The 12338-nt window shown below is 51.3% G+C and overlaps 1 protein-coding gene across 2 annotated transcripts in view; it reads right to left on the bottom strand.

Moving 5' to 3' along the window:
• CDC42BPB (CDC42 binding protein kinase beta) overlaps nucleotides 1-12338 on the bottom strand; it is a 153130-nt gene that overhangs the window by 10188 nt on the left and 130604 nt on the right. For both annotated transcript variants that reach the window (XM_058291275.2, XM_058291279.2), the window contains exons 22-29: nucleotides 9392-9481; nucleotides 8998-9075; nucleotides 7460-7565; nucleotides 5155-5291; nucleotides 4338-4477; nucleotides 3014-3095; nucleotides 1560-1776; nucleotides 1314-1376 (exon numbers count right to left, since the gene is read on the bottom strand). In XM_058291275.2, the coding sequence (XP_058147258.1) occupies nucleotides 1314-1376; nucleotides 1560-1776; nucleotides 3014-3095; nucleotides 4338-4477; nucleotides 5155-5291; nucleotides 7460-7565; nucleotides 8998-9075; nucleotides 9392-9481 (913 nt within the window). The remainder of the gene's footprint in view (nucleotides 1-1313; nucleotides 1377-1559; nucleotides 1777-3013; nucleotides 3096-4337; nucleotides 4478-5154; nucleotides 5292-7459; nucleotides 7566-8997; nucleotides 9076-9391; nucleotides 9482-12338) is intronic.

Raw genomic sequence — 12338 nt, 5'->3', positions numbered from 1 at the left:
GAGGCTTCCCCCCACGACTGCCAGGTGGACACAGCCGGCAGTGCTGGTCTCGCACAGCCCTTTTCAGAGCTGCCAGGACAGTGTTTCTAACACACACGGGCTTCCTAGCGTGCCCCAGTTCATCTCGGACACTGCACTCCCCCAGTGCGCTCACTGGGAGACGCTTTCATGCAGGCCTCCCGCCCACCTGTGGCACGCTGACCAGGGCGCCGAGCACTGCCCAGAGGCGGGAAGGAGGCTGGGGCGCTGCCGGCCGCGCCGTCACTGCTGGGTCGGCGCTGGCCTTGGCACAGCACAGTGGCACGCCTGTCTCTTCTCCTCTCACTGGGCCCTTCGTGCCCACAGCTGGGTTTTCACCTCATCCCAGCCCATCCCTGAGCCAAGAACCTGGGGGAACAGCCTCAGCAGCTTCTTACAGAGCTCCTCACTTGACCCCCGATTAACCGATTAACCCCGATTAACTGAGCCCAACAGGGCTAGGGTCTCCCCCAGGAGCTGCTGAGCCAGAGGCCTTGGGTCACTCAGGACTGACCAGCCCTGGGCAGGCCACAGCAGCCACACCTGGCCTGGAGCTGATGCGGCACCAGACACTCTTCTTAACTCCAGAACACTACAGAACTGCAGAGAGAGAATGCTTCTCACTCCAAACAGCCCCTTGTTCTGGGGTAGGAGGTGGGACAAACACATCCGAAGGCCCTGCCCAGGCCTAGTTCTAGGCTCCTGAGGCTTCTATTCAGACTCGGCTACCGACGCAGGTGTGGGGATATTTTTGCCTTTCCTTGCTGGGAAGAAGGAAGGTCAGAATTTGAAGCAAAGGTCATAAAACTTCTCTCAAGTGCAGCCTGAATGCAACTAGGAATTAAGCACGCATTCCCTCTTCTCGGAGGCTCCCCCAGGTTCCTGGACCCCTCGCTGGAGGAACTCAGTGAACCTGACGCTAACTCACTGTGTGGTCAGGCACTGAGTGGGGCCTGAACTGTGTACTGCAAACCACAGCGTGGTTTACTGTGTCCCAAGCACCCAGTTGTTCAACGTTTCCTACAGTTGCTGCAAATTTTTGTGTTTTGCTTTTTTGGTTTTGTCTTTTGTTCTTTTTTGCAAATTATTTTTCCCAGCTATTTGCCCTTCTCTTTATTTATAAAGGTCTCTAACATTGTGAACTAGTTTATGCATCAAGTGAATTCAAAACTGAAAGGTTTCTCAGTGTTAGCACTGGAAGGTTTGTACGAACTATCCTGTGCTTGCCTGTACTGACCAGGCTGGACCTGAGAGCTCACCCAAAGGAAGCATGACCCCCGGCCCTGCAAACTCACCGTCTCGGTTAATCTCGATGACATACAGCCCTTCTTCCAGACCCACTGCTATCTTATCCCCATCTGTAGGAAGAAGTGGGAGGAGTGAGAACATCGAGAAAATCAGCAGTGTAAGCAGAGATGGTTTGCTTTTTAAAATGGAAAAACTCTGTAAATTCAAAGGGACTGTTTAAGATTTTGGATTTTGGCATCGCAGTGCCACTTGATACCCTGTCTCAGGTCCTCCCACAAGGCACCGAGACGCACCCACGATGGCAGCTGTGAGCACGGCCTTGATGAGCGGCAGCGTGCTGTCATAGGCCTCCTGTGGGACGTGCACGACTCGGTTTCTCAGTCGGTTTTTATGGAGGATGGACTGCAGGCCTTCCAGAATCCCCACCCACTTCCTCTTCTCGTTTTCATTTTCTGTTAGGATGAGCAGTGAGCTGGTCCTAGAAGGCGTGCCTAGGAGCGAGGCTGTCACCTGCGTAAAGAAGACAGAGAGGAGCCATCAGGCCTGCACCCTCAGCCCTGGCCCGAAGACTCCATAACCCCAGAGGCTAGGAACAGAATGGCATGTGTCCCAGAGCACGGTGACCCCAGGGCAGCTGCCACGGCCACAGCCTCCATCTCCAGCCTGTTTCCAAGCCATCAGCGGCAGCTGTGCACTGGACAGAGCTCAACAAAAGCCAATGGGAAGGAGCGAGAACTGCAGACATGGTGGTGTGCACTCCTTTCGTTTCAGGTTAGTCTGTTCTCGCTTAACTGTGGTGTACCAGTTCATTTAAATACTGCTTTTCTGAGTTATCTTTTGATATCATAATACAGACTTCAGAATGTGTCCAAAGAAAACAGGACCTCAAACGACACTTGTTCGAATCGTGCCTCCCTGCACTGCTGCTCGGCATGTCTCAGGACACCTGGACAGGTGCGTGTGCTATAAAATGGTCATCTTTCAGGCACCCGGCGGTGGGAACGTCCTGTCCTGTACACCCAAGGTTGTGAATAAAGATGTGATTTAATAAAGAATGACTCATAAACTTAAGTTTTGTGATCAGTCCCAAATTCTGATGTGTTTATAAAGAACCCAGTGGACAGGAGTGGAGGGTTTCTCCCTGACCTCCCTCTTCCAGAAGCTTCCTAGTGCCGCAATATTGACCAGCCAGTGGGACAAACGCTACAGCAAAGCAGACGAGCAATGCTCACTGCTTGTTTCTCAGCCTTTGCCACTCTTGCAAAGAAAGCAAGCCCGTGAATGCCTGGGAGACCAACATGGCACACACCATGCGTGGCCCACCACAAAGCTCCTTGAGCTTACAAATGTGTCATCAGAGTACCTAAGATATGGACCTAGTAGAAAAGGAGTTTCAGTGGCAGGATGAAGAGAGAAGGTCAGTGAAGTTGGGAGGTAGGGGAGACACCCCATGGAAGACGCTGGAGAGGAGGCCCCTTGGCCAGAGGAGCCCTGGCTGGGGAGGGCTCTGTTGCCTGGTGACAGCGTGGGGGTACGTGAAAGGCGGGACGGATGCCTTCGTGCACAAGGAGTCTGGAACGAGGCAGGACAGTGGAAAACCAAAGGGCCACTATGGAGCCATCCCAGGGGACAGCTCGAGTTGAGCACGTGACATGTTTACAGGTGGTTTCACTTCAACCCTCTGTTTTTTTGTGTGTGACTGAGGTAACAGTCTCTAAGAATAGAAAGAAAATCAGAAAAACCATACCCTAAATATACAAGGAATGTCTCGGCGCGTAGCATGGATGACATCTGAAGCTAGGACTGAGCTCACTGAAAACTCTTCATCTCTGTTGAGAAATAAAATATTAGGAACAAGGCGGAAAGGAGCGCATGGACATGACACGCACCCACACGTGGGCAACACATACGATCTTCTAGATTCCACGCATTCCCTGCCCTCTACCCTTCCTTATTACAAATCTTACAAAAAAGGGTGCTTTCATGAAACTATCTTCTAGACTATCAGGTAAGCACCTCATTTGCACCTAGATTAAAAAAATACTTACATTGACCAAAAAACCAACCAATGAACTACTCAATAACCCTGCTGGTATTTCGCCGATGAAGATGTTTGAAAAGTAAAGCCCGACTCAGGAGCGCTCTGGCTGGAGTCACGCTGCTGCACAGCTACAAGCAGACCCTGCATCGACAGTCCGGCCCGTGCCTGGACCTGGCCAGGCAATCGCTGAGGGAACACACCGCAATGGCTGTGGACGTGCAGGCACTGCTCTGGCTCACAAGGGTGCCGTGAGCCAGGGTGCTACTGGTACACTGAGGCTGCTGCAGGCCCACTTGGGGCTTTTCCAAACCCCAGTCGCGCATCCTTGACCCAGGCCCGTGGGATGGGGTCTGGGAAAGCAGAAAATGCTGCTCACATCTGGACACTGTTCCTGCAGCTGTCCACGGCTCCTGTCACAGACTGCTACCCAGGAACCAAGGCTGGGGCCAGCACCAAGCCGCCGGCCCTGACAGCACAGCAGTGGTGGCTGCGCGGCACACCGTGTTACGGGAGCTCTGCGTACCAGGCCCTTCAGCGCTGCCTGTCCACTTCCCATGACCCCAAAATGCTACCACCACCCCCATTTTACGAACGGGGAAACTGAGGGTCTGAGACCTTAGCTAGAAGGAGAACTGGTGGGGAAGGAGGGCGTGAGTCTGGGGGTGCTCCGTGCTAAGAGGGTTCCGTCTGGGGAAGGGAGAGACATCGAGCAGCAAGGCCCGGGGCTCCAGGCCCCTGCCCCGTGGCTGAGGTGTCTACGCAGCACGGGGCCAGCCCGGTGCAGAGCACCTTAGGCCGGGCACTGATCTTTGAGGCAGTTTTGGCTTGTTTTTAGAGCAATGTGGTTTCCTCACTTGAAACGCTTATTGGGCAGTTTTCAATGCAAAAGTACTCAAAGCAGGAAACCTTGTGGAATGCACTTTAAGGAATGGCTGGAGGCTTTCGCCGACTTTTGGAACTCTACAATAATTAAAGATGTGAGATTAAAGAACTCAGTTCATGAGCAAAGAGTGCCCCAGGAAGCACAAACCTGAGATCCAAGACTTGGCTCGCCACCACACCAGGCTGGGTGCTCTTCCCCTCAGGCACGTCGTACAGGAAGAGCTTACAGTCACAGACCACCGCGTACGCCCGCTGCCACCCTTTCTTCACGCCGGTGGGCTTTGGGACCTACAGAGACAGCGACCAGGTTCCATGGGCCCAGGGAGGCGACCGGAGGGGGCCGGGCAAAGGAACTGGGGCTCACGGGCTTGCAGGACTCCTCGGGGCGCCGTGACGCCCTGGTCTCTGCCAATACAGGGCTGCACTGAGCCTCAGCCCCTCCAGCCACCGCATGGCCCTCATGATCACTGGGGCCACTCCCCTCCTGGTGGCAGGATGGCACTGCAGAGGGGTACCACGCATCCGACAGAAGGTGACACAAAGGGACAATGTGGGGCAGCGAGGCGAGGTATGTTCACACCCAGCCCAGAAGGTCTCAGAAGCTGTGGCTGGACAGAGGCTGAGGGACTGCCTGAGGGCAGTGGCTTTTGGGCACTGCTTGCTTTGCAACTGTCTTCAGCCTGAGGAGTGGGTTTTTTGGGGGGTCTTGGGGTCTGGGCCATCCATAGCAGTAAAGTCTGGGGGCACCAGGCTGAATGCCTATTTCTTAGGTGAGGAGGCCTCCCTGGGAAGCACAGGGACACGTCACAGCAGCCAAGAAAACTGCTGGGGAGTAGCCGGGGTCTGGCCACAGCCCATCAGGTCTCAAGGTGCCGAGAGCTGGCCTGACCAAGGGCACCTTCAAGAACACGGGGCCCAAGCACCCGGTGAAGTGGCAGGGTGCACGTGCCCTCATGCTGCCCTACCTTGACGTAACCCTTGTAGGCGGTCCCGATGCCTCGCTGCACGTCCACCCCCAGCGGCCTCTTCGCCTGCTCGGGCGGGAGTGGGCACACCTGAGGAGCACTGTCTTTGCAGGAGACGTGGCAAGCAAAGGAGCACACTGGAAGAGGGAGAGCCCCATGAAAGCATGCCCCAAGGGGTGAAGCCACTGCAGAATGCGTGGGACAGAGGCGGCAAGCTAATGGCTAACAAGAGCCACCAAGAAAAACAACTTCTAGAACACAATTCACATGAAGTGCTCAGGGATTTGGGCTTTGAACAAATTTTAAACATGTTTTTAGGAGTACCTATGAGGACCTAAATATTATTACAAATCTTTATTGTTTCTTTTTTTTTAAGATACATTTTTATTTCTTTCCCCTTCCCCACCCCTCTGTTGTCTGCTCTGTGTCCAATCGCTCTTCTTTTTCCATTTGCATTCTTGCCAGTGGCACCAGGAATCTGTGTTTCTTTTTGTTATATCATCTTGCTGCGTCAGCTCTCCGTGTGTACAGCACCACTCCTGGGCAGGCTGCGCTTTTTTTGCATGGGGCTCCCCTATGTGGGGGACACCTCTGCGTGGCACGGCACTCCTTGTGCACATCAGTACTGCGCGTGGGCCAGCTGCACACGGGTCAGAAGCCTGGATCCCCTATGTGGTAGGCGGACGCTCTATCAGTTGAGCCAAATCCACTTCCCTTTATTTATTGTTATCCAGAAAACCAGAGGCTCGTGCACAGAATTAATTTTCAAAACCCCAACACCTCATTACAGCTAGACAACAGCTGACAATAGTACAGAGGGCCAGGGCAGCCAGAGCTGGCTGAGTATAAATAGCAAAGTAGTGCTTCTGATTCGTAAAATGAAGAAAAAACAAAAAAACTTCTTTTTGCAAAACCCTACATTCTGGGCAGTGCTGGGAGAATGCAGAGCCAGAGCTGTCACTTGTCACCTGAATGCCCTCCACACATCAAGCCCACAGGTGGTGTGAGATCATGCAATTGTCAGCAAGAAGCCCAGAATGAGGGACACAAACCATCGTGGTTTTAAAAATGTGATTAGTGGGAAACGGACTTTGGCCCAGTGGTTAGGGAGTCCGTCTACCACATGGGAGGTCCGCGGTTCAAGCCCCAGGCCTCCTTGACCCGTGTGGAGCTGGCCCATGCGCAGTGCTGATGCGCGCAAGGAGTGCAGTGCCACACAGGGGTGTCCCCGGCGTAGGGGAGCCCCACGCACAAGGAGTGCACCCATAAGAAGAGCCGCCCAGCGCGAAGGAGGGAGCAGCCTGCCGAGGAATGGTGCCACCCACACTTCCCGTGCCGCTGACAACAACAGAAGCGGACAAAGAAACAAGACGCAGCAAAAAGACACAGAAAACAGAAAACCGGGGGAGGGGAGGGTAATTAAATAAATAAAAATAAATCTTAAAAAAAAAAAATGTGATTAGTGAGTAGAGGAAGTAGACACAGCATTAGTCATGGTTTTCTCTAGATGATTTGAGAATGGGGGATTCTAAAGTTCTTGTAACTCTTGGCTTTCCCTCATTTTCTTAATTTTCTTAAATGTTTATATGGAACACTGCTTTTATTCCCCCCTCCCCCTGCCCTGCTGTTTTTGCTGTCTGTGTCCATTCCTTGTGTGATCTGTATCTATTTCTCTTTTGGTCTTCTCTTCTTTTTCTCCTCTAGGATTCACCGGGATTCGATCTGGGGACCTTTGATGTGGAGAGAGGCTCCCTGTCACTTGCACCACCTCAGTTCTTGGTCTCTGCTGTGCTTCACCTTGACTCTCCCCTTCACCTCTCTTTTGTTACATCATCATCTTGCTGCATAACTCAGTTGCGCAGGCACCTGGCTCACTGCGTGGGCACTCGGCTCGCTGTGTGGGCATGTTTTCTCTTTTTTCTTTTTTACTAGGAAGCCCCAAGGATTGAACCTGGGTTTTCCCATATGGTAGGCGGAAGCCCTATCACTTGAGCCACAGCCACTTCCCTCCCTTGTTTTCTAGAATGATCTAGGTGTTACGTTGTAATAAACACTTATCACCCACAGCACAACACTCTCTTACTACAGCAGGGATTTATGATTTCAACTCGCAAATTGAGTTGAAATGAGCATTCATAAATAGAAAAAAAACAGTCTCTGCCCTCAAGGAACTCACACTGAGCTTCACTGCAGACTCATCAGCCTTTCCGAGGACTGTTTCCTGGAGCTGGCTGTGGCCCCAAGAGCAGGAGCTGAGCCGCACTGCACCCCGGGGTCCCAAGCGGCCCACAGCCCGCCCACTCACCCTCACAGGCGTAGCCTTGTCGGATCAGCCCGACCATCAGGGAGGTGCAGTGGCTGCACTGTGTAGGACTGGAGAAGGACTTGATACTGAACTGGTGAGCTTTTGGCTGCAAGAAGAACATCAAGGTGAAACAGGAACTTTGAGAAAGAATACATCAGTTTTCTGGTGATAAAATTTACAGACAACTTGAGCATTATCTCTGAAAAGATAAAAAGATGCAATTTCACTTCTGGGTATACGCTCCCTTGCCATGCTAACCAGAGAGTAGCAGTTAGCAACCAGACAGGAAGCTGGAGGCCAGAGAATAAGCCAACATGAAAACGTGCCAGGCTGCAGTGCCAAGGCCGGTGCCTCTCCAGCTAGTCCATGTTTTGGGGTGGGCCTCGTCCAGAGCAGCCCTTTCAATGGGTTACCAAGACACACGCAAGAAACGTCTACAGTGGCCCTGCTTGCAACAGCCAAGTCCAGGAAGGACCCAGACCCTTGTACCCGCACCACGTGGGGAGGCCTGAGGCTGGGCGGACAAGCGAGTTGTTGCCCTGGCAGGGCGCTTACAGAGAGCACGTGCAAGCGGGTAAGATGGCACGCGGCTCCGGGTGACGTGGGTACAGGTGGTGCCCCTTGTGTACAGCAAGGGCATGGTCAACCCAGACAGAACTGGGAGGGCAGGTGTGGGGATGAGCCAGGGACATGGGAGGTGCAGAGGCCCCCAGCGCTGCAGGGAGGTGGGCCTTGTTTCACAATTGTGCTCTGAACGTGCCTTATGAAATTTCTTTTGGGGTATCAGAAACTGTATTACAAAACCGAGCCAAACCAAAACAAACGTACATCTCTACTTGATCCTTGACTTTACAAAACCTAAACCCACAAGCCAAACCATTAATCGTCTCAGATGAAATTAAGTCTCCTGTCTCCAGTGAGTAGGGCTGTCTAAGGCTGAGGCTTACAAGGAGCCATGGGGACATTCTTTTTAAAAAAAAAAGAGTTGTAAGAATACAAGACTTAAGGCACGGTCGCAGATGGAAAATGTATGATCTGTGTTTAAAGATAAAATGGTCACCACAGAATAGCACAGGCCAGTGCAAAAAGGAAGGCTGATGGGAACAACAGTGCTTCAAGACATGTTGATGGAAAAGACAAGCTACAAAGTAACACTTGTCGAGTAGTGTTCCATTTGTGCTGGGGCAAAAATTCCTAAACCCCCAAACCACATGGTTCTAGGAGTGTAGACATAAAAATGAAAATCAGTTTGGTGGAGCTTGCCAGATACTCAAGAGCGTGGCTCCTGCTGGAGGAGAAAAAGGGATGGGGGGACTTGCACCCTGAAGTTTTCTGTTAAAACATGTCTTGTATTACTGACATAGTTGAGAGAACACGGGGTTCCTGTTTCGTCATCATCGGCTACGCCGGACAAATCCCTAACAGATCTACAAGGCCCCACGCGCTGTGCGTGCACACAGGAGAAACGGTCGGTTCTAGCTACACATAAGGCACCTTCCAGGTCGAGGAGGTGCTGGGGGTGCCAAGCACAGCCTTACCTTTGGTCCAGCCAGGGTGAGGGCCTGTGCGGTGGGCAACGGTGCGATGGGCAGCCTCTGTGGGGGCCGAGCCAGGTCCTGGGAGACAAGCAGTGACAGGTGAGCGCCAATCTCAAATGTCAGGCCCTGGGTGGGACTCATTTCTCTCTAGTTTACTGAAAACCGACAACTCTGCATCTTTAATTTACTATACTGTTGAAACATTAGTCAAAGCATCCCTGATATAGCTGATGGACTCAATAACTCTGAAAATAAAAGTGGTGCTAAGGGCTAACGCCAAGGGCACAGGGCGTGCCCTGCCCACTGCTGGCAGTGGGTCACTAGGTCCCATGGCCCCGGGCCTGGAGGGAGGCAGCCTCAAGGACACAGAGTGCCCCAGGCAGGGCTGTCTTACTTCCTGTGGCTCTGTGTTGGCAGGCACACACACTGATGGTGACACTTCTGGCTTTGGGGCTTGTGTCTCCTGCTCGCTGGCTGAGCTAGTCTGTGAAAGCAAAGAGAAAGGGGAATGAAAGGCGTGCTCTGCATGCCTGCAAGCCCAGGCAGGTCTTCTACACGCTGTCCAGAACAGGGCGCTCACTCCTGCCTCCTGCCGCAGACCCCGCCTCATGCCGGCTGTCCTGTGGACCCCTGCCCTTGGCAGTCTACAGGCCTGCAGGTGTCACTCCGCATGGCAGAAAGGAGATGGACCATTCAGTTAGGACTAAAGGCAAGGCGTGACCACCCTCCTCCTCCACCATGCAAGCCCGGCACGTTCATTCTCAGGCCTTCTTCTCTTTCCTGGCCATTTAAAGGGGAATGTTTCCAAAGGGACTTATTCATAAGTAATTTTTATTCATAAGTAATCTCACCTACATCCAGTAACCTTGAGATAAAATGGCTCAATGCTTCTTAACCTCAATTCAGGGGATCAAGAAGAAACAGAAGTCTGTGTGCCTAACAGAAAGAAGGCTCTAGCCAGGTCATTGCCAATGATGGAAGACTCTCACGTTAACTTCCATGATGCTTAGAAGCCATGTTTTGTTTTGTTCTAACAACTCAAAATATCTAAGTAAATTTGGCAATGCTCTATTTGAAGCTAAAGCTACGTTGTAAAACCACTTACAAACAACTTCTCTTCAGTAAGTATTTCTGAAATGACTATTGCACATCCAATATTTATATATCTATATGACGAGCACCTACCATCTTTGAAAGCTTGGAAGGAACTGTCAGTGCCAGGCAACTAACTGTGTGCTCTGGCCTTAAAAGAGCAGAGCAGCTGATGGCTGGAATTTTTTTCCCACACCAGAATCCCGATGAACCAAATCAGATAAACACCTTTCAACAATTGCAATTAATTAGGCTGCTGAGTAAAGAAGCCAGATTCAGACGGGGAGGTAGTGCCTATGCACAGAACACATGCCACCACTGTACACTGCAATGTCTGACTTTATAAACAAAGCCACATGGGAAAGGCTGGATCAGTTAGCACATTATGAAAGCTAAAAATGCAAGTGAATTTTCCCCATAAATGAAGTATGTTAAATAAGTTGAGTTTCATCTTTCGATAAATGAGGAGCAAAAGCATATTAAGGAATTTAATTCTAGCCATGTAAAAAAGTCCCACTAGTTTCACTGGTTGGTTAATTATCAAAAGGATGCAAATTAGGAAAAAAGAGCTCTACACATTTCAAGGACTGTCTCTAACTAGAATAGAAGCAGGGGTGGCCGGAGGCCCCACTCCAGCGTTCACTTGCTGCTTCCTAAAAGGTCAGCAGAGCAAGGCCTGGTGAGGAGAAAGTCCTTGGTCTAAAAGACAGGAGGGACAAAAATGATCATTTTCCACCCAACAAAAACGTGCATGAAAATATATTGATTCAATCTTGGTAGCAAACTGTTGTTACTATTACTCAACACGTTTAATACAGAGAAAATGGAACAGAAGCTTCTGAAAACTGACTCTCCGTGTCTGGAAACTAATGTACATTCTGATTTCGACCAAGGATTTTTTTCTTTTAAGCAATAAACCTGCTTCCTGTTTCAGTCTCAAGAGTTGCAAGAAATGGGGCTGGAACTGGCAGGAGTGCTGGCTACAGATGGGCTAGGATGACCACAATGTACAGCTCCAGGCTAGACCCTGCTCTGCCTGCTGCCCACGGTGTGAACACCTGTGAAAGCAAGATGGGCTGAAAGCCCACCCACCACCACTGTCCAGGGCAGCTGCAGCTTGAGTCCCTTCCCATCATAACGGTGTCCCAGGCTGCTGTGACTCCAAAAGGCAACCTCTGCAGCAGCACATCCCAAAAGCACTGGTGTGTAGCTAGTTGCTAGCGGCCTTTCTTAAAAATTGGAGGACTTCAGGGAAAAGAGATGTCGTGACACTGATAAAAATATTTCCATAGTTGACAGGTTAAGGGAAAGAGTTAAGTGCCCAGGGGGCTGAAAGCAACATAGATCTGCCTCGATTCTGCAGCCGTACCCCTAACAGCTGATTCAGGTGAGGATCACGCACGGATTCTAAAAATGGGGAGGAAGGCTGCTGGGGGACAAACAGCACAAGGCTGCCCCCAGACTGCTTCCTGCTCACAGAGGGAAAGGGCCCCTGTCCTGTGGAGAGGTCAGGCACATACCACTCCACCTACTGACCAAACCTAGCACCCCCAATCCCGAGTAAGATGACCCCCAGCAACTCCAGCAGTGACGCAGAAGGATGCACGAGCACCCCCAGGTGGGACTCCTGATCTACTCAAGAGGCAAACGTAAGACTAATCCAGAGTGTGGGGCATCCTACAAGACAACTGGTCTGGACTCTACAAAAATATCAATAAAAACATCAGTGCCATAAAAGAACAGGCCCACACACAAAAATGGGGGCACCGTTCCAGGGTCAGGAGACTAGAGAGACTAACGACAAGGGGTGCAACCTGATTAGACCCCGAAGGGGCGAGAAAACCAGCTCTAAGCGACAACGGGGACTCTGAGTATGACCTGTCCACTGGGCAACAATGCCGCTCCGGAGAAGCATTCTTACGCGTGACAAGGGTACTTGGTTCTACCGGAGAACACCCGCTTCTTAGAAGACAAATGCTGGTGTACTTTGGGACCCGCTGTCTAGAATTTAACCTCAAAAAGCTCAGGGAATTAAAGTGTGTGTGTGGTGAGGAGGGAGAGTGAGCAGATGCTGCAGAACACCAGAGGTAAAGGATATGCTCGTTGTACTATTGCAACTTTTCGGCAGGTTAAAAACTTTCTAAATAAAAGGTGGAAGACTAACGAGAAATAATCGGAAGCCTCGCTAATGCGATTGCTCTGGCTTTGTGATGCTTTATTTTGTAGGACGCCTTCGAGTTGCTGATGTA

Source organism: Dasypus novemcinctus, chromosome 3 (genome assembly GCF_030445035.2).
Source record: "Dasypus novemcinctus isolate mDasNov1 chromosome 3, mDasNov1.1.hap2, whole genome shotgun sequence".
NCBI lineage: Eukaryota > Metazoa > Chordata > Mammalia > Cingulata > Dasypodidae > Dasypus > Dasypus novemcinctus.
Note: the sequence above shows the minus strand (reverse complement) of the source record. Positions and strands in the feature narration are given on the sequence as shown.